This window comes from Gymnodraco acuticeps, unplaced genomic scaffold (genome assembly GCF_902827175.1).
Source record: "Gymnodraco acuticeps unplaced genomic scaffold, fGymAcu1.1, whole genome shotgun sequence".
Lineage (NCBI taxonomy): Eukaryota > Metazoa > Chordata > Actinopteri > Perciformes > Bathydraconidae > Gymnodraco > Gymnodraco acuticeps.
The window spans coordinates 925-24,821 of record NW_022990782.1 but is presented as its reverse complement, the minus strand read 5'-3'; the positions used below and the strand labels follow the sequence as shown (position 1 = coordinate 24,821).

At 41.0% G+C, this 23,897-nt stretch overlaps 1 protein-coding gene across 1 annotated transcript; it reads right to left on the bottom strand.

Annotated features, from left to right (window-relative positions):
• Positions 1–93: 93 nt before the first annotated feature.
• Positions 94–21,827, bottom strand: LOC117557038 (prohibitin-2-like). The gene is made up of 10 exons (XM_034232714.1): positions 21,722–21,827; positions 20,178–20,307; positions 16,114–16,198; positions 15,650–15,729; positions 14,866–15,050; positions 11,778–11,907; positions 11,461–11,564; positions 4,429–4,506; positions 2,850–2,926; positions 94–631 (listed from the first exon to the last, which is right to left on the bottom strand). Exons 1-10 carry the CDS (start codon positions 21,740–21,742, stop codon positions 613–615), a joined length of 909 nt encoding a protein of 302 aa, XP_034088605.1. The 5' UTR covers positions 21,743–21,827; the 3' UTR covers positions 94–612.
• Between the last annotated feature and the right edge of the window lie 2,070 nt (positions 21,828–23,897).

Here is a 23,897-nt window from a genome sequence, read left to right as displayed (position 1 = left end):
GACTGATCACTGCCGTTTAATAATTGTTAGAAGTTTTTCTCCGAATTTCTCTCATTTGCTGCGAGTTTTGAAAGAAACAAAAAGACATCGTCATGAGCTCTTGAACTTTTATAAAATTAACAAGACCAAAACTAAACAACAAATCAGCAGATTAATCAGAGAAGAGGAAATAAAGACAAACATTAGAATAAATGAGTAATATTTCAGCTGCTATCTCACCGTTTATCGTCACAACTTTATTTGATGAACCACAATATTATCTTCATGTGATTTTGCAGAGAAGACTCCTCTGAAGCTGGTGCTTTCTAAATGATGGTGAATTACAGGAAATACAAATGTGTTTTTTCACTTCTTCTAACGCTGTGTCCAAATCTACATAAATAATATATATGAAGAAAAAGCACAGATTTATTTGATCACATAAAGAACATTTTCCTAATTCTGGATGAGATCGACAGATGATGGTAAAGCATGAAGCTGAAGTGTGAAGCCAGCACCAGAGGGCCCCTTCCAAATAGTCAGTTTTAGTGACGCGTAAACTTCACAGAGTAGATCCGACATGACGATTCCTTCCTGTAGATGCGGACCGCAAGGCATGATGGGAAATCCTCTTTAATTCCCCATCAATGAACTGAAAGAAACACAGAGAGAATACAAATTACAAAACTGTAAATATATCAGGGTGTGTTTGTAGAAAGATGTAGTCCGAGTCCTGTGGCGCTGGTCTTGTTTATAAGGTAGAGCGGTGCAGTGATGGCGTGTGTCTGTACTTCGACCCTGAAGGAAGCGGCTGGTTCCCTCGACTGAAAGCAACGGGATTTCTCCAGAGGATTTAGGAATATTGTAAGAAATAAGGTCTGTGGAAAACGGAGCTGTTTGATAAAGGCACGTTTTGTTCGGATAATCTCCACATGTCTGCTTTCATAATGTTCTAAATCTAATGGCCAGAAGCTAAATGCTAACGTGATGCTATAAAGCAGTGGTCACCAACCAGTCGAGTGCGGTGCGGGTAGATCGCGCAAAAAAAAGAAATGTTTAGATGTAAGCCTATCATCCACCCGATTGACGTATCTTTGAGACATTCCTTGTGACTCCCGAGAATAATAGACAAGAGATGCTGACTACAACAAAAAGAACATCATTTACCGTGATTTCATCGTTTCAAAATGATGACGGAATAACTACATACCGGTTAGTCAAAAACATGAATTCATGCTTTGACAAGTCTGCAGACAGACGGCAGGCCAAAGCCTTTTGTTCACGTGTTCGGCGTAATGACGTACAACGGCCTCCACGACTTCCATCCATCCTCTCCCGCTTATCCGTGGTCGGGTCGCGGGGGTAGCAGTTCCAGTCAGAGAGCCCCAAACTTTCTTTTCCCTGGCGACATCAACCAGCTCTGACTGGGGGGTCCCAAGGCGCTCCCAGGCCAGCGAAGAGATATAATCCCTCCACCTGGTCCTAGGTCTACCCCTTGGTCTCTTCCCAGCTGGACGTGCCTGGAACACCTCCCTAGGGAGGCGCCCAGGTGGCATCCTAACTAGGTGCCCGAACCACCTCAACTGGCTCCTTTCGACGCGAAGGAGGAGCGGCTCAACTCCGAGTCCCTCCCTGATGACCGAACTTCTCACCTTATCCCTAAGGGAGACACCAGCCACCCTGCGGAGGAAACCCATCTCGGCCGCTTGTATCCACGATCTCGTTCTTTCGTTTTTTCGGACTACAGAAGCCTCCACGACTTCTGTAGTCCTATTCAGCCACTTGGTAACAACCATCGTTTCTCAGACACGTCCACTCTTCAGAAATCACCAGTGGGGTCACTGCTGATGGATTTAATGTCGTAGAACAAAACGTGATCCGTCTCTTCAATGCGTCTCAACCTCAGACCTTAGTTCAGATACTTTCCTAAACCCTATGGAGAGATCCCATTGGCTCTGAGACCAGGGAACAGGAAGTGGAGCATGCTGACTCACTTCCTGGTTTTAGGACTCATCACTGCACCGCTCTATTCTCTCTAGAACATGTCGCCCGTATACAAGATGTCTCCGCGGACGTAAACAACAACAACGAGACGTAAAAACGAATCTGTCTGTGCCGTCTGACGCTCTGTTTGATACTCAGATCACTTTAATGTTTTCTGTCTGGAAACAATAACAAAGCAGCATCTCAAATTAAAAAGGTACGTCATTCAGGCAGAGAGTATTCAGGTCCTTTAAAGTAAAAGTACTCGAGTAAGTATAACGAGCCGAATGCAGCGTTATTGTTCCCTGTAAAAGTACCCAATGCAGAAAAACCCTTACATTTCACAAGCTGGAAATAATACAAATATGTTTTAGTGGTAGTAAAGGAAGTATTTAGATGTTTTTTACAATTTAAAAGTACTTGCAAAAGTATTTTAATATTTAAATAAAAGTATAATACGCAAAACACAGTTAAAGTATTATTGTTAAAAGTACCTTTTGCAGAAAATAGTTCAAAATTAATGTGAAAATTATTATATCATATTTTATTATTTATTTTATTAATTTGTAATTTGACGAAAGCCGATTTGATTTGGAGAGATCTACGAGTACAAATATCCCCAAAATACTCAAGTAAAAATACCTCACATTAATACTCGAGTAATTGTACTGAGTTACTTTCCACCTCTGCATCCAGGTTAGCGTAGCTTAGCACAAAGACTGGAAGCAGGGGGAAACTGTTAGCATATTGTCTGCAATCATTTAAAAATCCGAACGGAGGAATCCCATTGGCTTCTCGTGAGATGCTGCCTTCAGGCTCCAACTCAGAAATACGACATTGCATCACCACTGTGTATTAATGTGTGTATTTATATTCTCAGGACTCACTTGAAGTTGTCTTTGTCCTGCAGGTTCAGCACCAGGCTGTCGGCGTTCAGGTAAACTCTGTTCTGAGACGTCGCCATCTGCAGGACACACACACACACATTCAGAAACACACACATTCAGAAACACACACACACGGGGAGTGAGCAGAGAACACACAGGTGGAGTTCCGGGTTGTGAGGCTGAAGCACAATGGGAACTTTGTCCGAGCTCCAACACTGAGCTGATTCAGAGACATGATGACGTGACGGTGACACACACTCTGCTGCAGACACACACACACACACACACTTTCTCTCTCTGCTGCAGCTACACACTCATTATCATGTATTAAATCCACATTTGAGTGACGCTGCTAAGTGACGAATCAGCCGATGCATTTCTTGTTCTTTCAAAAACTATAAATCAGACACTTAATGTATTCTCCTTCTCCTCCCTCTCTCTCTCTCTCCCCCTTCTCCTCCCTCTCTCTCTCTCTCCCTCCCTCCCCTCCCTCCGCTGCAGCTACACACTCATTATTATTTATTAAATCCACATTAAGTATATGCTACTGTAAAGACAGAAACGATATAGTTCTCATGCTAATTCTTAAACATAATGTAAAAAATCATTATAAAAATACTCGGTTTATCCCTAATGTTTCTGCCTTCCTGCCGCTGTAATTTAATTTAATGAAAAACATGTTTATGTCGATTTAAATTGAGTTAAACTGTTAAGGATATTTCATGTTCATGTGGCTCCCCCTGGTGGCGACACTGAGCTACTGCACGCTGAGCCAAACTGAGGCTTTGAGGGGAAACTGTGAAGCTAATAAATACATTTTACATTTTAAAATGATGTACGTAACCTCTCAGAGGATGATGTCATTTTAATTGAATTGCATAATAATTGTTAACTGTTGTGTTCAGGTGTCAGCAGGATATTTCATGTTCATGTGGCTCCCCTGGTGGCGACACTGAGCTACTGCACGCTGAGCCAAACTGAGGCTTTGAGGGGAAACTGAAGCTAATTAATAAATCAAAACATGATTTATCCTTTAAAATTATCTACCGTTAACCTCTCAAAGGATGATTTCAATTTAATTGTATAATAATTGTATAACTGTTGTGTACAGGTGTCAGCAGGAGATGGCATGTTCATGTGACGCCCCCTGGTGGCGACACTGAGCTACTGCAGTGAGGCTTTTGAGGGGAAATTGTGAGGCCAATTCTAAACAAAACATGTTTTTATTATTTGAAACGATGTGGTATTAACTGCTCAGAGGATTATTTAAAGAAAGGAGAACAATTATCCATTTTATTTCATTTTCAAGAAATCAAAGTGACGCAGAAACTCACTTTAAATAATCCTTATGAAGTTAACATTTAAATTACATATGTACATAAGTTGAAAAGGGAGCCACTCTTCAGAAAATAATGTTATAATAAAGTTTGTTCAGACAATATTTAACCTTATAGATTAAAATGCATCCAAATCTTCATTATTTAAGGGTTAATTTGGACTGTTTTCTTACTTTTGGAGCAAATACATTTTTGTTGTATTTTAGCTGCAGAATAAATTAAAAAAATGAAGTGTTTCTCACCGTCTTGGCGATGCTCTGCGCCGCCCGGATCTTCCTCAGCTTCAGGTAGCCAGGGTTCTTCGTCAAGGCCTCTCCCAACTGACACACACAAAACACACACATGTAAATGGTTAGTGTTTCCTCAGGAGTGTAAGTGTTACACCGAGGGAGGATCAGAGCGGCAGGCGTGTCCGTTTCATATTTAATATTCTCACACAAGTAAAAATAACTTGCTGCATATTTGTGTTTGGGTTGAAACTTTTTACAGAGCGCACGTCAGGACAGGAAATCAACTCTGAGTCTCTACTTTAAAGAGTCCTCTCCTGCTGATGTTCAGGTGTGTATCAGTATGTAGTGTCTCTACTTTAAAGAGTCCTCTCCTGCTGATGTTCAGGTGTATATCAGTATGTAGTGTCTCTACTTTAAAGAGTCCTCTCCTGCTGATGTTCAGGTGTATATCAGTATGTAGTGTCTCTACTTTAAAGAGTCCTCTCCTGCTGATGTTCAGGTGTATATCAGTATGTAGTGTCTCTACTTTAAAGAGTCCTCTCCTGCTGATGTTCAGGTGTATATCAGTATGTAGTGTCTCTACTTTAAAGAGTCCTCTCCTGCTGATGTTCAGGTGTACATCAGTATGTAGTGTCTCTACTTTAAAGAGTCCTCTCCTGCTGATGTTCAGGTGTGTATCAGTATGTAGAGTCTCTACTTTAAAGAGTCCTCTCCTGCTGATGTTCAGGTGTATATCAGTATGTAGTGTCTCTACTTTAAAGAGTCCTCTCCTGCTGATGTTCAGGTGTATATCAGTATGTAGTGGCTCTACTTTAAAGAGTCCTCTCCTGCTGATGTTCAGGTGTATATCAGTATGTAGTGTCTCTACTTTAAAGAGTCCTCTCCTGCTGATGTTCAGGTGTATATCAGTATGTAGTGTCTCTACTTTAAAGAGTCCTCTCCTGCTGATGTTCAGGTGTATATCAGTGTGTAGTGTCTCTACTTTAAAGAGTCCTCTCCTGCTGATGTTCAGGTGTATATCAGTATGTAGTGTCTCTACTTTAAAGAGTCTTCTCCTGCTGATGTTCAGGTGTATATCAGTATGTAGTGTCTCTTCTTTAAAGAGTCCTCTCCTCTGATGTTCAGGTGTATATCAGTATGTAGTGTCTCTACTTTAAAGAGTCCTCTCCTGCTGATGTTCAGGTGTATATCAGTATGTAGTGTCTCTACTTTAAAGAGTCCTCTCCTGCTGATGTTCAGGTGTATATCAGTATGTAGTGTCTCTACTTTAAAGAGTCCTCTCCTGCTGATGTTCAGGTGTATATCAGTATGTAGTGTCTCTACTTTAAAGAGTCCTCTCCTGCTGATGTTCAGGTGTATATCAGTATGTAGTGTCTCTACTTTAAAGAGTCCTCTCCTGCTGATGTTCAGGTGTGTATCAGTATGTAGTGTCTCTACTTTAAAGAGTCCTCTCCTGCTGATGTTCAGGTGTATATCAGTATGTAGTGTCTCTACTTTAAAGAGTCCTCTCCTGCTGATGTTCAGGTGTATATCAGTATGTAGTGGCTCTACTTTAAAGAGTCCTCTCCTGCTGATGTTCAGGTGTATATCAGTATGTAGTGTCTCTACTTTAAAGAGTTCTCTCCTGCTGATGTTCAGGTGTATATCAGTATGTAGTGTCTCTACTTTAAAGAGTCTTCTCCTGCTGATGTTCAGGTGTATATCAGTATGTAGTGTCTCTTCTTTAAAGAGTCCTCTCCTGCTGACGTTCAGGTGTATATCAGTATGTAGTGTCTCTACTTTAAAGAGTCCTCTCCTGCTGATGTTCAGGTGTATATCAGTATGTAGTGTCTCTACTTTAAAGAGTCCTCTCCTGCTGATGTTCAGGTGTATATCAGTATGTAGTGTCTCTACTTTAAAGAGTCCTCTCCTGCTGATGTTCAGGTGTATATCAGTATGTAGTGTCTCTACTTTAAAGAGTCCTCTCCTGCTGATGTTCAGGTGTATATCAGTATGTAGTGTCTCTACTTTAAAGAGTCCTCTCCTGCTGATGTTCAGGTGTATATCAGTATGTAGTGTCTCTACTTTAAAGAGTCCTCTCCTGCTGATGTTCAGGTGTATATCAGTATGTAGTGTCTCTACTTTAAAGAGTCCTCTCCTGCTGATGTTCAGGTGTATATCAGTGTGTAGTGTCTCTACTTTAAAGAGTCCTCTCCTGCTGATGTTCAGGTGTATATCAGTATGTAGTGTCTCTACTTTAAAGAGTCCTCTCCTGCTGATGTTCAGGTGTATATCAGTATGTAGTGTCTCTACTTTAAAGAGTCCTCTCCTGCTGATGTTCAGGTGTATATCAGTATGTAGTGTCTCTACTTTAAAGAGTCCCCTCATGCTGATGTTCAGGTGTATATCAGTATGTAGTGTCTCTACTTTAAAGAGTCCTCTCCTGCTGATGTTCAGGTGTATATCAGTATGTAGTGGCTCTACTTTAAAGAGTCCTCTCCTGCTGATGTTCAGGTGTATATCAGTATGTAGTGTCTCTACTTTAAAGAGTCCTCTCCTGCTGATGTTCAGGTGTATATCAGTATGTAGTGTCTCTACTTTAAAGAGTCCTCTCCTGCTGATGTTCAGGTGTATATCAGTATGTAGTGTCTCTACTTTAAAGAGTCCTCTCCTGCTGATGTTCAGGTGTATATCAGTGTGTAGTGTCTCTACTTTAAAGAGTCCTCTCCTGCTGATGTTCAGGTGTATATCAGTATGTAGTGTCTCTACTTTAAAGAGTCCTCTCCTGCTGATGTTCAGGTGTATATCAGTATGTAGTGTCTCTACTTTAAAGAGTCCTCTCCTGCTGATGTTCAGGTGTATATCAGTATGTAGTGTCTCTACTTTAAAGAGTCCCCTCATGCTGATGTTCAGGTGTATATCAGTATGTAGTGTCTCTACTTTAAAGAGTCCTCTCCTGCTGATGTTCAGGTGTATATCAGTATGTAGTGTCTCTACTTTAAAGAGTCCTCTCCTGCTGATGTTCAGGTGTATATCAGTATGTAGTGTCTCTACTTTAAAGAGTCCCCTCATGCTGATGTTCAGGTGTATATCAGTATGTAGTGTCTCTACTTTAAAGAGTCCTCTCCTGCTGATGTTCAGGTGTATATCAGTATGTAGTGTCTCTACTTTAAAGAGTCCTCTCCTGCTGATGTTCAGGTGTATATCAGTATGTAGTGTCTCTACTTTAAAGAGTCCTCTCCTGCTGATGTTCAGGTGTATATCAGTATGTAGTGTCTCTACTTTAAAGAGTCCTCTCCTGCTGATGTTCAGGTGTATATCAGTATGTAGTGTCTCTACTTTAAAGAGTCCTCTCCTGCTGATGTTCAGGTGTATATCAGTATGTAGTGTCTCTACTTTAAAGAGTCATCTCCTGCTGATGTTCAGGTGTATATCAGTATGTAGTGTCTCTACTTTAAAGAGTCCTCTGCTGCTGATGTTCAGGTGTATATCAGCATGTAGTGTCTCTACTTTAAAGAGTCCTCTCCTGCTGATGTTCAGGTGTATATCAGTATGTAGTGTCTCTACTTTAAAGAGTCCTCTCCTGCTGATGTTCAGGTGTATATCAGTATGTAGTGTCTCTACTTTAAAGAGTCCCCTCCTGCTGATGTTCAGGTGTATATCAGCATGTAGTGTCTCTACTTTAAAGAGTCCTCTCCTGCTGATGTTCAGGTGTATATCAGTATGTAGTGTCTCTACTTTAAAGAGTGCTCTCCTGCTGATGTTCAGGTGTATATCAGTATTTAGTGTCTCTACTTTAAAGAGTCCTCTCCTGCTGATGTTCAGGTGTATATCAGTATGTAGAGTCTCTACTTTAAAGAGTCCTCTCCTGCTGATGTTCAGGTGTATATCAGTATGTAGTGTCTGTACTTTAAAGAGTCCTCTCCTGCTGATGTTCAGGTGTATATCAGTATGTAGTGTCTCTACTTTAAAGAGTTCTCTCCTGCTGATGTTCAGGTGTATATCAGTATGTAGTGTCTCTACTTTAAAGAGTCCTCTCCTGCTGATGTTCAGGTGTATATCAGTATGTAGTGTCTCTACTTTAAAGAGTCCTCTCCTGCTGATGTTCAGGTGTATATCAGTATGTAGTGTCTCTACTTTAAAGAGTCCTCTCCTGCTGATGTTCAGGTGTATATCAGTATGTAGTGTCTCTACTTTAAAGAGTCCCCTCATGCTGATGTTCAGGTGTATATCAGTATGTAGTGTCTCTACTTTAAAGAGTCCTCTCCTGCTGATGTTCAGGTGTATATCAGTATGTAGTGTCTCTACTTTAAAGAGTCCTCTCCTGCTGATGTTCAGGTGTATATCAGTATGTAGTGTCTCTACTTTAAAGAGTCCTCTCCTGCTGATGTTCAGGTGTATATCAGTATGTAGTGTCTCTACTTTAAAGAGTCCTCTCCTGCTGATGTTCAGGTGTATATCAGTATGTAGTGTCTCTACTTTAAAGAGTCCTCTCCTGCTGATGTTCAGCTGTATATCAGTATGTAGTGTCTCTACTTTAAAGAGTCCTCTCCTGCTGATGTTCAGGTGTATATCAGTATGTAGTGTCTCTACTTTAAAGAGTCCTCTCCTGCTGATGTTCAGGTGTATATCAGTATGTAGTGTCTCTACTTTAAAGAGTCCTCTCCTGCTGATGTTCAGGTGTATATCAGTATGTAGTGTCTCTACTTTAAAGAGTCATCTCCTGCTGATGTTCAGGTGTATATCAGTATGTAGTGTCTCTACTTTAAAGAGTCCTCTGCTGCTGATGTTCAGGTGTATATCAGCATGTAGTGTCTCTACTTTAAAGAGTCCTCTCCTGCTGATGTTCAGGTGTATATCAGTATGTAGTGTCTCTACTTTAAAGAGTCCTCTCCTGCTGATGTTCAGGTGTATATCAGTATGTAGTGTCTCTACTTTAAAGAGTCCCCTCCTGCTGATGTTCAGGTGTATATCAGCATGTAGTGTCTCTACTTTAAAGAGTCCTCTCCTGCTGATGTTCAGGTGTATATCAGTATGTAGTGTCTCTACTTTAAAGAGTGCTCTCCTGCTGATGTTCAGGTGTATATCAGTATGTAGTGTCTCTACTTTAAAGAGTCCTCTCCTGCTGATGTTCAGGTGTATATCAGTATGTAGTGTCTCTACTTTAAAGAGTCCTCTCCTGCTGATGTTCAGGTGTATATCAGTATGTAGTGTCTCTACTTTAAAGAGTCCTCTCCTGCTGATGTTCAGGTGTATATCAGTATGTAGTGTCTCTACTTTAAAGAGTCCTCTCCTGCTGATGTTCAGGTGTATATCAGTATGTAGTGTCTCTACTTTAAAGAGTCCTCTCCTGCTGATGTTCAGGTGTATATCAGTATGTAGTGTCTCTTCTTTAAAGAGTCCTCTCCTGCTGATGTTCAGGTGTATATCAGTATGTAGTGTCTCTTCTTTAAAGAGTCCTCTCCTGCTGATGTTCAGGTGTATATCAGTATGTAGTGTCTCTACTTTAAAGAGTCCTCTCCTGCTGATGTTCAGGTGTATATCAGTATGTAGTGTCTCTACTTTAAAGAGTCCTCTCCTGCTGATGTTCAGGTGTATATCAGTATGTAGAGTCTGTACTTTAAAGAGTCCTCTCCTGCTGATGTTCAGGTGTATATCAGTATTTAGTGTCTCTACTTTAAAGAGTCCTCTCCTGCTGATGTTCAGGTGTATATCAGTACGTAGTGTCTCTTCTTTAAAGAGTCCTCTCCTGCTGATGTTCAGGTGTATATCAGTATGTAGAGTCTCTACTTTAAAGAGTCCTCTCCTGCTGATGTTCAGGTGTATATCAGTATGTAGTGTCTGTACTTTAAAGAGTCCTCTCCTGCTGATGTTCAGGTGTATATCAGTATGTAGTGTCTCTACTTTAAAGAGTTCTCTCCTGCTGATGTTCAGGTGTATATCAGTATGTAGTGTCTCTACTTTAAAGAGTCCTCTCCTGCTGATGTTCAGTGTATATCAGTATGTAGTGTCTCTACTTTAAAGAGTCCTCTCCTGCTGATGTTCAGGTGTATATCAGTATGTAGTGTCTCTACTTTAAAGAGTCCTCTCCTGCTGATGTTCAGGTGTATATCAGTATGTAGTGTCTCTACTTTAAAGAGTCCTCTCCTGCTGATGTTCAGGTGTATATCAGTATGTAGTGTCTCTACTTTAAAGAGTCCTCTCCTGCTGATGTTCAGGTGTATATCAGTATGTAGTGTCTCTACTTTAAAGAGTCCTCTCCTGCTGATGTTCAGGTGTATATCAGTATGTAGTGTCTCTACTTTAAAGAGTCCTCTCCTGCTGATGTTCAGGTGTATATCAGTATGTAGTGTCTCTACTTTAAAGAGTCCTCTCCTGCTGATGTTCAGGTGTATATCAGTATGTAGTGTCTCTACTTTAAAGAGTCCTCTCCTGCTGATGTTCAGGTGTATATCAGTATGTAGTGTCTCTACTTTAAAGAGTCCTCTCCTGCTGATGTTCAGGTGTATATCAGTATGTAGTGTCTCTACTTTAAAGAGTCCTCTCCTGCTGATGTTCAGGTGTATATCAGTATGTAGTGTCTCTACTTTAAAGAGTCCTCTCCTGCTGATGTTCAGGTGTATATCAGTATGTAGTGTCTCTACTTTAAAGAGTCCTCTCCTGCTGATGTTCAGGTGTATATCAGTATGTAGTGTCTCTACTTTAAAGAGTCCTCTCCTGCTGATGTTCAGGTGTATATCAGTATGTAGTGTCTCTACTTTAAAGAGTCCTCTCCTGCTGATGTTCAGGTGTATATCAGTATGTAGTGTCTCTACTTTAAAGAGTCCTCTCCTGCTGATGTTCAGGTGTATATCAGTATGTAGTGTCTCTACTTTAAAGAGTCCTCTCCTGCTGATGTTCAGGTGTATATCAGTGTGTAGTGTCTCTACTTTAAAGAGTCCTCTCCTGCTGATGTCCAGGTGTATATCAGTGTGTAGTGTATCTACTTTAAAGAGTCCTCTCCTGCTGATGTTCAGGTGTATATCAGTGTGTAGTGTCTGTACTTTAAAGAGTCCTTGAACTCACCATCTTGGCGGCCTCAGCCTCTCCTTCAGCTTGGATGATTTTATGTCTCTGATCCTGTAGCGCTTTCTCAACGTAAAACTGGGCTCTCTGCGCCTCCTGCTGGGCTGCAAGGGAACAGTCAGAAACACTTCAGTTCAGAAATAAAACAATATATTCGTTTAAAAAACTGCAGTATTTGAAATTTGCAAATTAGTTTTAAACACATTTGTTGAGGAGGAGGAGGAGGAGGAGGAGGAGGAGGAGGAGGAGGAGGAGGAGGAGGAGGAGGAGGAGGAGGCGGAGGCGTGGCCTCTTTCTCCTGACGTCCGGTTACTCACCGACTTGCTTTGCCTCCACGGCGGCGGTGTATTCTCGGCTGAAGCTCAGCTCCGTGATGGCCACGTCGTCCAGGATGATGTTGAAGTCTTTAGCCCGCTCGAACAGATCTCTGCGGATCAGCAGCGAAACCTGGAGGAGGAGGAGGAGGAGGAGGAGGAGGAGGAGGAGGAGGAGGAGGAGGAGGAGGAGGAGGAGGAGGAGGAGGAGGAGGAGGAGGAGGAGGAGGAGGAGGAGGAGGAGGAGGAGGAGGAGGGAAGCGAGAGGATTTCTTGCTGTGTCAAATTATCCTATTAAACATATAATCTTATCGTTCATACACTTTTTCTTCAATGACTTTCAATGACTTTCAATGATCTTTACCTAATTTTCCATGACTGAAAAAGATGACTCTTTCTCAGCGGTTCCACTGAAAAGGGTTTATTTAACACGGAACAGGAAAATAAGGTCTGCATGTGAAACATGTAGTGCCTACCGAAAACAAATCCAATAGGCTTTCCAGCTTCTACATTCTGAAGCAGCTGAAGTCAGGGATTTAGAAAATGTATTTTCATGCCTCTGTGCAGAAACTCAGGTACTGTACTTGGGTACAATGTTGACATACTTTTGACTTTACTTAAGCATTTCAATGTTTTGCTTCTGTGTACTTCTACTCCACTACAGTTCAGAGGTACATGGTGTACTTTTACTCCACTACATGTATTAATCCCTTTAGTTACTTCACAGATCTGGATGAATGATGTGAAATATAATCAAGTGTTGAATCAGACTTTAGTTCCACCTGGAGTAAATCCACCAGCTACCCTGCAGTATACAAAGTACTTCAAACTAGCTGCACCTTCACCAGCTTTGAGAACACTTTAATGATCAATCATTATAAAACATATCATATATATTATTCTGAAATGGACCAATCTGCACAACGACTACTTTTACTGTCTTTCACTATATTTTGATGAGAATACTTTTCTACTTTCACTTGAGGAACATTTTGAATGCAGGACTTTTACTGTAACAGAGTATTCCTACACTCTGGTACTTCTACTTTTACTCAAGTACAAGATCTGAGTACTTCTACTTTTACTCAAGTACAAGATCTGAGTACTTCTACTTTTACTCAAGTACAAGATCTGAGTACTTCTACTTCTACTCAAGTACAAGTTCTGAGTACTTCTACTTTTACTCAAGTACAAGATCTGAGTACTTCTACTTTGACTAAGTACAAGATCTGAGTACTTCTAGTTTTACTCAAGTACAAGATCTGAGTACTTCTACTTTTACTCAAGTACAAGATCTGAGTACTTCTACTTTTACTCAAGTACAAGATCTGAGTACTTCTACTTCTACTCAAGTACAAGTTCTGAGTACTTCTACTTTTACTCAAGTACAAGATCTGAGTACTTCTACTTTGACTAAGTACAAGATCTGAGTACTTCTAGTTTTACTCAAGTACAAGATCTGAGTACTTCTACTTTTACTCAAGTACAAGATCTGAGTACTTCTACTTTTACTCAAGTACAAGATCTGAGTACTTCTACTTTTACTAAGTACAAGATCTGAGTACTTCTACTTTTACTCAAGTACAATATCTGAGTACTTCTACTTTCACTGAAGTACAAGATCTGAGTACTTCTACTTTTACTCAAGTACCAGATCTGAGTACTTCTACTTTTACTCAAGTACCAGATCTGAGTACTTCTACTTTTATTAAGTACCAGATCTGAGTACTTCTACTTTTACTCAAGTACCAGATCTGAGTACTTCTACTTTTATTAAGTACTAGATCGGAGTACTTCTACTTTTACTCAAGTACAAGATCTGAGTACTTCTACTTTTACTCAAGTACAAGATCTGAGTACTTCTACTTTTACTCAAGTACAAGATCTGAGTACTTCTACTTTTACTCAAGTACAATATCTGAGTACTTCTACTTTCACTGAAGTACAAGATCTGAGTACTTCTACTTTTACTCAAGTACCAGATCTGAGTACTTCTACTTTTACTAAGTACAAGACCTGAGTACTTCTACTTTTACTCAAGTACAAGATCTGAGTACTTCTACTTTCACTGAAGTACAAGATCTGAGTACTTCTACTTTTACTCAAGTACAAGATCTGAGTACTTCTACTTTTACTAAGGACAAGATCTGAGTACTTCTACTTTTACTCAAGTACCAGATCTGAGTACTTCTACTTTTATTAAGTACCAGATCTGAGTACTTCTACTTTTACTCAAGTACCAGATCTGAGTACTTCTACTTTTATTAAGTACAAGATCTGAGTACTTCTACTTTTACTAAGGACAAGATCTGAGTACTTCTACTTTTACTCAAGTACCAGATCTGAGTACTTCTACTTTTATTAAGTACCAGATCTGAGTACTTCTACTTTTACTCAAGTACCAGATCTGAGTACTTCTACTTTTATTAAGTACTAGATCTGAGTACTTCTACTTTTACTCTAGTAAAGATCTGAGTACTTCTACTTTTACTCTAGTAAAGATCTATACTTATACCACCTCTGTTTATAGCCTATGAAAAAAACTATTAGAAAGCGAAGGCTAAAGCTAACGTTAGCAGATAGTGACAATGTATGCTAGCTAGCTCAACGATTCCTATTATTATTATTATTCGATAATATTGCGACAGAAACACTTTCCAGTTCACATCACGCTCTGCTCTGGACGGCCCGTTCTAACAGCTGTTCACCAGCGGCTCAGTCTGTGCCACAGTGACTCCGGACAGTTACAGTTAACGAACGCACCGTAGCTAATGTAGCTGCTGAAGCTAGACCCTCATCGCGGAGCAGCAGAGTTCAGCCGACACGCAGGAAGACTCGAGCTTCATATATTAAACACCACCATGCGCGCCATGATGGCACATAACAGCTCGCGGCCGCAGATTATTTCGGCGATTAGATTCAATGTAAATTATATTTGACTCAACTTTAGTTACATTTCCATGACTTTCAAAAACTTTGGGAAAAATATTGTTTTCCATAACTTACGAATCCTGCCTTATACTCTGACATGTGTGTGTGTGTGTGTGTGTGTGTGTGTGTGTGTGTGTGTGTGTGTGTGTGTGTGTGTTACCTGTGCTCTCTGAGTGATGAGCTGCGAGGCGTTGAACTTGGCCACGACGCTCTTCAGCACCTCGTTGACGATGGAGGGCAGAACTCTCTCGTCGTAGTCCTGCCCGAGCTGCTGGTAGAGGATCGGCAGGTTGGAGGCCAGCGGCCGCGAGAGCACGCGCAGAGAGATGTTCACCATCTGCAGATCTGAGAGGAGGAGAGGAGACGAGGAGAGGAGAGGAGGAGACGAGACGAGGAGACAAGGAGAGGAGGAGAGGAGAGGAGGAGGAGAGGAGACAAGGGGAGGAGGAGAGGAGGAGAGGAGGAGAGGAGGAGAGGAGGCTCATTACAACGAGGGAAATACAACTCAAATGAAGAGAAGTACACACATCCTTTCCTCAAGTAGAAGTACAGATACTCGTGTTTAAAAATACTCTGGTGAAAGTAGAAGTACTGACTAAACTTCTTTACTCAAGTCAAAGTAAAGAGGCTTTGAAATGTACTTCAGTAGAAAGTACCCATAACTAGCAGCTGCTTTAAAGAGTACCTGACCTCCCTTTATATTAATAGAACAATAATGTCATTGTTAGCTAATGAATGTTTCCATGCTGAACAACGGCAACATGACAACGTTTCCATTGGTCCCTCTTCTTTAGAGAAGAGCAGGAAATGATGGATCCACGGATCGTGTTCAAATCAATAGGCACGCAATGACTCTAAAGAATAGAATCATAACTTAGGCGGTTGCTCTACAGGTGGTGGTAGTGTGCATTGTGTGGATGACATTCAGAGGGTCAGGGTCTGACCTTTGCTTCCTGTGAGGGAGGAGATCTTCCGGGGGCGGGCTCTGATGTCGTAGATGACGGGGTACTGGATCCACGGGATCCTGCAGGAAACACGGCATGATATTAGATCCAGAGCAGAAGTATTGCCAGCTAGGTTGTTTGCTATTGTTTCCAACAGAGATGTGTATACAGGGGTGGACATTCAAATCTATTTCATTATCACTGGCCTCACCATGGTAACCACTGGCCACTGTTTTTCACCTAACAACGATAACCGCCTCACCGCCTCGTGTTGTAGCGTTAATAAACTAAACGATTTAACAAAATGGCTAGTCAAAATACCGATACCACAGGACCATGTGATTTGATGCGTTACTGGCATTTCTTTCTTGTCGAGGTCAGTCGGTGCACTTTTCCCTCGACATTATTCATGAATATGATAAAATGTGAAGCAGCAGGTGTGATTTAGTGGAGCATGCTCCTACCTGAAGTGCAGTCCTTCAGCGAGGACCGTGTCCATCTGCATCCCCCCGACCCGGTTGAAGATGATCGCTCTCTGCCCTCCTTCAACTGAGGCAAACACACAGAGAAAGATCTAACATGTAATATTCTCCCACACATGTTTTTAATTACAGCAAATCTTGTACAGTTGTGGGTGCATTGATAAACTCGGCACTAAAAGGATGCAGTGGTGAAACGGGCAGAATCAGAATAACGTTATTTGTCCTGCAGCTGGGAAACGTACGGTATTACAAGAGTGCAGATTCACTCAAAAGAGTAGACTTACATATTAGAAGTGATATGACCAGTTTCTTCCCCTGACGCGTCAGCCACAGACTGTGTGCATTACGCTATACACTAGGGATGGGAATTTGAAAGCAAATGTATATTCGAATATTCGACCCCCCAAAAAACGGTTAACCGAAATGCACATATCCTATAAAATAACTGATCAGTTTGACAGCTATAGGCCTACAGCTTTCATGTGCGGGATTCACAATCAGGCCAGCTGTAGAGAAGACCCTCTCAGCTGGAACAGAGGTTGCGGGTGTAGCAAGGTATAGCATGTATATATACGTTTAATTTGGCATAGTTTGACCTCTACACCGCACTCACTAACCTGGTTGAAATATTTCCACACATTACTCCTTTTTGACGCCATGTCTGTTGTGTAGGACTCTTCTTGGAGTGTAAATAATTACCGGACTATGACTGGTAAAATATGTTGAATACCGGCAAAACTAAATCTCTCCAGTCAAAATGTCTCTGCACTTTGCCGCCACACACGGTTGCCAAGCAGCGCTTTTTGTTGTTTAGGCTGGCCATGTGTCGCGAGTGTTGACAGGGGGCGGGGGAGCACGCTCATGAACCTCGCAACGGCTGTGGAGCTCATTAGGGCCTAAGATGAGGTTTGAGTCTGCGTGATCTGCGTGTAGGGAGGGGCAGCAGCCATATCATTGGCTAGAACTAGATCTGATGGATTTGGACATAAACACGAGTGAAGTATAACCGGACGCGAGAGAGAGATCAGCAGCTCTGCCCGCCGTGAGGGACCGTGAGCGGAGCAGAACCCACCTTTAGACGTCAACTAACACATTACGCTATGGCACTGTCGTATACATAGACATTGAATTATTCAATTTGGTCATATGAACTTAGGCATCACTCCCAAAAAAATAAAATAAATACAAATATTCATAACTCATATTCGAATACTAAACACATTTTGTAGTCTTATTGCGTATTAGAAACGGAGTTGGCGACACTAAAAGTGCAATATAATGTTTGTGTAGCAATAATACACACGACATATAGATGTCTCCAGTACCGATAACAAGACCGATAACGTCGGAGCTTAACGGTACCATGGTCTTTAATAATTCAGCCCCGGGGCCCGTTTAATACCGGGCTCGGTACCCACCCCTAAAACCTACTTGGCAATAACACTGTTTCTGATTCTGAGTATATAAATATAAACGTTATAAATAATAAAATAGTAGAAAAAGCCGAAGAAATAAAAAAATTACCAAATAAAACATTTGTTTGCTGTTTGTGGAGAAACCAGGAGCTCGGCTTGTTGAGTTGTTAAACAGCCGAGCAGTGCAGGTGAAGGACTGGGTACTAGGAAGGATGCTCCAGAGACACTATTTCAAGGATGCTACGTCATCGAGTGCCACCAAAGGACTGTTCCAATGTCTAGGATCCTTGGAATTCTACCGAGGACTGAATCCTTCGTTGCGGGAAATTTCGATGATGCATCTTAAAATCCCCACAATGCTTTGCGCACGGACCAATTTCCAAAATCTTTGGCGGAAAATGCAAGGCGGGGCCTCTCATACTACGCACACCTGCACGCCTGTTCCACTCTTCGCTCTTCGAATGCGAGGAAGGATTCTTGCCTCGCCTCTGAAGGACCTGACTCGGAAGACATGTCCTACCAAGGAAGCGTCCTCGACATTGAGAAACACCCCCAGACTTAAACAACCTTTAGTGGAAACAAAACTAGAGTTTAAAAGCTATCCTCACTTTTTAAATTCTATTTTTTGAGATGTTTAATTTCTAGAGTTGTTTATTTCTACTCTTTCATTCCTACGTATGTGCAATGTTTTGTGTTGTTGTTTTTTATGCTGCTGCAACGCAAACATTTCCCTATTTGGGATCAATAAAGTACCTCTTACCTTATTGATATTTATTTGTTTGTCTCTGTATTTTTCTTCGTTTTTTGTTTCAACACGGGGAATCGGCCGCGGAAGGTGTCGGGACGGCCGATAAGACACGACGGGGCGGGACACACCAATCTGAGTAGGGCGACAGGACGCTGATCGAGGGCCAGACATCTACCGATGGACAAAATCGGCTCGGTGTGTCCGGGCCTTAAGGTTTTAATGGTGGACTATCGGACATTCAAAATGATGGGTATTTCCCCCCAATTGTCCGTCAAAATGCATCCCTGTCATTGGATGAATTAGTTGGGATTCTGGGAATCTGCACACGTCACTAATTACACAAGTTAAGTGTTAAGAGAGTGAAATGTTGCTTTACGAATTTCAACACTTGATACCGTCACCTTGATTCCAATTTCAGATACCTGAATTTCCCAAACTGAATTAGTTTAAAGAGAGAAAACATTTTCACTAAAACTGGACTCAAATGAAATGATTTTTCATCGACTAAACCGTTTTGAGTTTTCGTAGACTAAAACTAGACTAAGGTCGAGACGACAGTTTGTTGCATTGTTTCATTTTCCAGAAGGTTCAGTTTGCGTTCACACGGCAAAACTCAAACGGACTATAAACTTTAAACACAAGTCATGTGCTCGGAAATGCTGTTCACCCATTGGTCAGACATTAAGGGGGTAAAAACGCAAATCCCGGCAATTTCTCCCGGAGCCTCCGCCATGGAGCATCGGCACTTTCTGCAGGTTATTCTCATGCTGCTGTTCATCTGGAGATCAACAGACTCTAGCGGCCCGCGCATATGATTACATCATCAGACAACGTGCGTTAAAACACATTATAACACAATGAGACGTTCTGCAGTCAGGAGGGCGTTTCACCGACGACAGCAGAGGTCGCGTTAACCCAATATATTCCGTCTATGACGGAATTCTTTTGACAATGACAGAAAAATCTGAAAGCAGTCCGTCATTTTGACAGATTAGAACAAACTCAGAACAGCGCCAACGTTTCCCCGCAGCAGGGCTCCGGTGTTCTGCTCCTGTCGTTTCCAGACCTAACTATGCCGCACAAATCATTGAAATGTCTGGGAGTTTATGCTTTACGCTGTGGCGCGCTCCCGCGAGGTGCAGTGGGCATGCACAACACGGCACAACACCGGCGCTAACATTTCACGAGCCCCCCCCCCCCCGTTGACAGTTCACGAGCGTGCTCTTCCCCCCCCCCCCCCCGGTCAGTTGTGTACAGACCGACGGGTAATAATGGCTTTTGACGGAAATTTTACGATCCTGTCCGTCAAAATGACGGGCAGTGAAAAAGTCTAGCGCAACCTCTGGACGACAGGTGTTCTTACTTTTATGTAGCTGACGGAGAATTCTTACTTTACACGACACTTCATTCTGCTTCACTCTTTAACTAAACAACCACGGATGTCTTGAAAGACTCTTTCGCTAAAGATTTTGAAGATATCCGCGTTCTTGTGACACGTAAATACTACGCTTCCTGTGTTTTGATGCGGACTGCGTTCACACCAGAGATGAACCGCTCCAGAGTTCACTAGCAAGCGCTCCGAGACCACCTCTTTCAGCGGACCAGAGTCCGGTTGTTTAGTTCACTTCAGAGGACTGCGTTCACACCGACCCAAACGAACCGCACCAAGCGGCTAAACGCACCAGGGTTCGATTCAACCGGACCATACAAGGCAGGTGTGAACGCACCCTAAAACTATGAAGGATCAAACGGACTAAAAATAACAACCATTTTCGTCTAAAGACTAAATCTAAAATAGCTGCCAAAACGAACACCGATCTGGTTCCTCAACAGCCGTTTTACTTTTGAGTTACATTTCTGTATGTTTGTTGCTGCTCCTCTACCTGTGAACGTGGCCTCCCTCACTCCATAAGCCAGAGCTCCAGCGCCGATCAGCAGCTTCAGTCCGACCCCTAAACCCTTCGGTCCGGACGACATCCGGGCTGCGATCTGCCGCAGCTGCTGCATGAAGTTCTGGAGACAAAAAACACCAGCGAATCAGAATCCCTTCATCCGTCCCACAGAGGGGAAATGCACAGAGACACAGCAAAGACACGGATAGAGACAGAAGACAGAGTGTGGACTCTTAGCTGGAGAGGAGCAACCTACCTTCTTACTGTGTGGTTAAACTATGTATGTAGGGGCAATCTACTTAGTAAATACTACATGTCCTAGTATTTAAGTATTGTTGTGTCTGCTGCCGTCTGGTAATCTTCAGAGACCGTTTAATCCCACAGGCCATAAGACTATTAAACACCTGAGCGTGCACTATTTTAATTGTGGTTGTTATTTTTGTATTAGTTGTATGTCTTGTAATTGCATTGTTGAGGATCCTGTGACCTAAGTTTGTCATTCATTACATACTATACCGTAGTTGTGTTTATGATGAATCTATATTGCACAGTTTTATGTTACAACATTGATGTTAAAGGTGATGGGAAGTAGCACAACAATAAGCAGCCAGTATTAGAATGAGATGTATTTCACAACAGTGTAGTTATAGTCCGAGTTGTTGTGTGTGTTTCAGTAAAGAAGCTCAAATGTTGACAAATCACACACACTGGTATGAAGTTAAAACAGTCCTTAATTAAACAGACTGTATTACACAGACAGCAGGACACACAGTGACCTTCATCCTGATGGATAACTAAGGTGAAGGTTAACGCCTCCAAACGACTTTATCCAACCGTGCGCAGCAGCAACCAAACTCCATTCAAAAAGTCTGAGTGTTTTTTTTTTTTAGCACAAACGCTAATTTACAACTCATATAAAACATAAATGATAATATATACTGAATGAATACACTCTTATCTTTAATTCGGCTTATAGATAAACCAGAAAAAGAAGTTAGTTTGATAGAAAATCTGCGTTTTTGTATTTGTTTGCATGTACGACTGCTGGATGTCAAGGCTTATGGATTATGGTGCAACTCTCCTTATAAAGGATGTTGTTAAAGAAATAAAAGCAGCTTAGTGTACCAAATATATGCCGAATTGAAGAGGGGGTTATACTTAATAATGAACACGGTTAAAAAGCATGTTATTATGCTTTATGTACTACTAAACTCGATGAAATATTAAATGGTTTGATTTTTAAGAAGACCCTGGCATCTTAGATACCAAAGTATTCCTCCGAGACTGTAAAGTGGGATTTTAACCCAACATTATTTAGATGTAAGAAGTCCCTCACCTTTAGTAACTGTCTTTATATTTGACCTGGAGCTTTTAAAATACAAGTTTTAGATAACATAGCGTTGACTGCTAGCTTACATCAGACCCTCACGTGGCTTTTTAAACGCTTATAATGTCGTGAATCTGCGCGTGAAGCACACCTGAAGGCAGCAATGTGAGACAAATAAAGGTGAAACTGTTCAAATAAAAACACTTACTGCTGGGTCTTGATTCGCCATGCTGCTGTCCTCTGCGTCTGTAGCTGAAGGAAAAACCAAGAGAAGAAGACAAGGTCAAGCGTGATGACGCAGTTCCGTCCGTCGGCGCGTGGTACTATGGGTAATGTAGGCGCTGTCAGTGGCTGTTACACAGAGACTGTTTGGTGTTTGCTCTTTATAATAATGACAAATAATAGACTTTTATGCTAGTTTATAAATACAAAAAAAAACAATAAATCTAATACACTAATTACATTTAAAAAATACAATAGCATTACATAATTAAATAATAATTAATAATAGTAGTTGAGAAAAGTTCAACTTTTCAAGCGTCGAAGGAAGCACCAGCCAATCAAATCATATGCTAGTACAAGCACTAGCCAATCAAACCACGTGCTTGTGTGTCCGGGGCGGGAGATTCATGTGATTGGTTGTTGGTCGAGCTCCAGACACGCCCACCGGCAAGCTTCAACGCGACGCTGCCGTGTGGATGTCCCGTAACGATGACATCCTTAATACCGTATTTAATAAAAATGATAAAAATATATGCAAAATTATAATTAAAATAAATAAATAATAACAATACAAAAATACAACACAAAATAAACAAAAATAATAATAAAACAAAAATAATGAAAATTATAATAATACAATAATAATATAAAAATACAAAACATAACAATACAATATAAATTATAATTAAAAGATAACATATGAATAACAATAATAACATAACAATAAAACAAATTATAAAACAAATTATATAACCTATTCAAAGAAATCGCTTTTATGTAAGTCTTTTATCCAAAGCGACTCACATACTCAATACTGTGGGCAATCCCCACAGCAGCACTTTGGGGTGAAGTGTCTTCAGGGAGACAACGACATGCAGTGGGGTTTGAACCTGGGCTCTCTGATCCGAACACCAACGCACTAGGCCACTGCGCCACTATAATACTAACATAAGAATTCAACAAAAAAGTATAATTAGACAAAAAGTACAACAATTCTAAGAATTATATAATAATAGTAATAAATACTAGTAACATAAAAATATATAAATAATAATAAAAAGATCAAATAGAAATCACAATAACAATAATAATAAAATATTTAAAAACTACAATAAATAAAATAATTAAAAAAATACAAGAAATACAAAAATTCACAACATTATATTAATATTATACAATTAAAAAAATAGTATTCATAACTCAAAATAATAATTATAACAAATAAAATATAAATCACAATAATAATACAAAAATATAATAAAAAATACAACAAATAAAACAATACTAATATAAAAGTACAACAACACATTATAATTACAAAATGACAAAATGACAAAAAATAATAAACAATAATATAAAAATATGAATAATAATAAAAAGATACATTTTAAATCACAAAAATTGTAACCAATAATAATTTAAAAAAATAGAATAAATCATAATCCCAGTCACATCCGATAGGCCAAAAATCTCTCTCGCTTTCAAACTCTGATCAATAACTCTCTGATCCCCCACTTTACTTGCACTTGGATTAGGAATACTGTTTAGGTGTTTTTGTTGTTGTATTGTTTATGTTCTGATTTTATGTAAAGCTCCTTTGAGCATTAGGAAAAACGCTATACAAATCCAATGTATTATTCTGATTCTGATTATAATATGTAATGCTTTGGGGCTCAGGTTGCCTCCATCGGCCGACAGAGAGGCTGCAGGTTTCTCTGCTTCAGTTCCTGGTGAGGAAATCACTCCTTTTATAGTTAACGGAGCTCAGTTCCGGGTTCACGGAGGCTGGGACACCTGAGACCCGCGGACACCGAGCAGCCCCCGGACTCTCCTCCGGGATCTACCCGCAAATATCGATCCGTGTTCAGCAAGGTGAGCAGCGGGAGGGGGGGGGGGGTCTGTGTGGAGGGTCTGTTTTCAGAGGGGGGGGGGGGGGGAGGTCTCTGTTTGGGTGGATCCTGCAGACATGTCAGGTCCTGCAGACTCAGGAACACACGCTCCAAAAACTGCTTTCTCTCCTCATGATGTCTCTGTTATGTTATCGTTAGTGTTCTGAGGAGTTTCCTGTGTGTGTGTGGCTGCTCTGAGATCAGATTCTGAAGCATCGAGGAGGGTTTCTGAAGGTAGGAACCGTGTTAGAGAAGTACTCGGAGGGCAAAGTA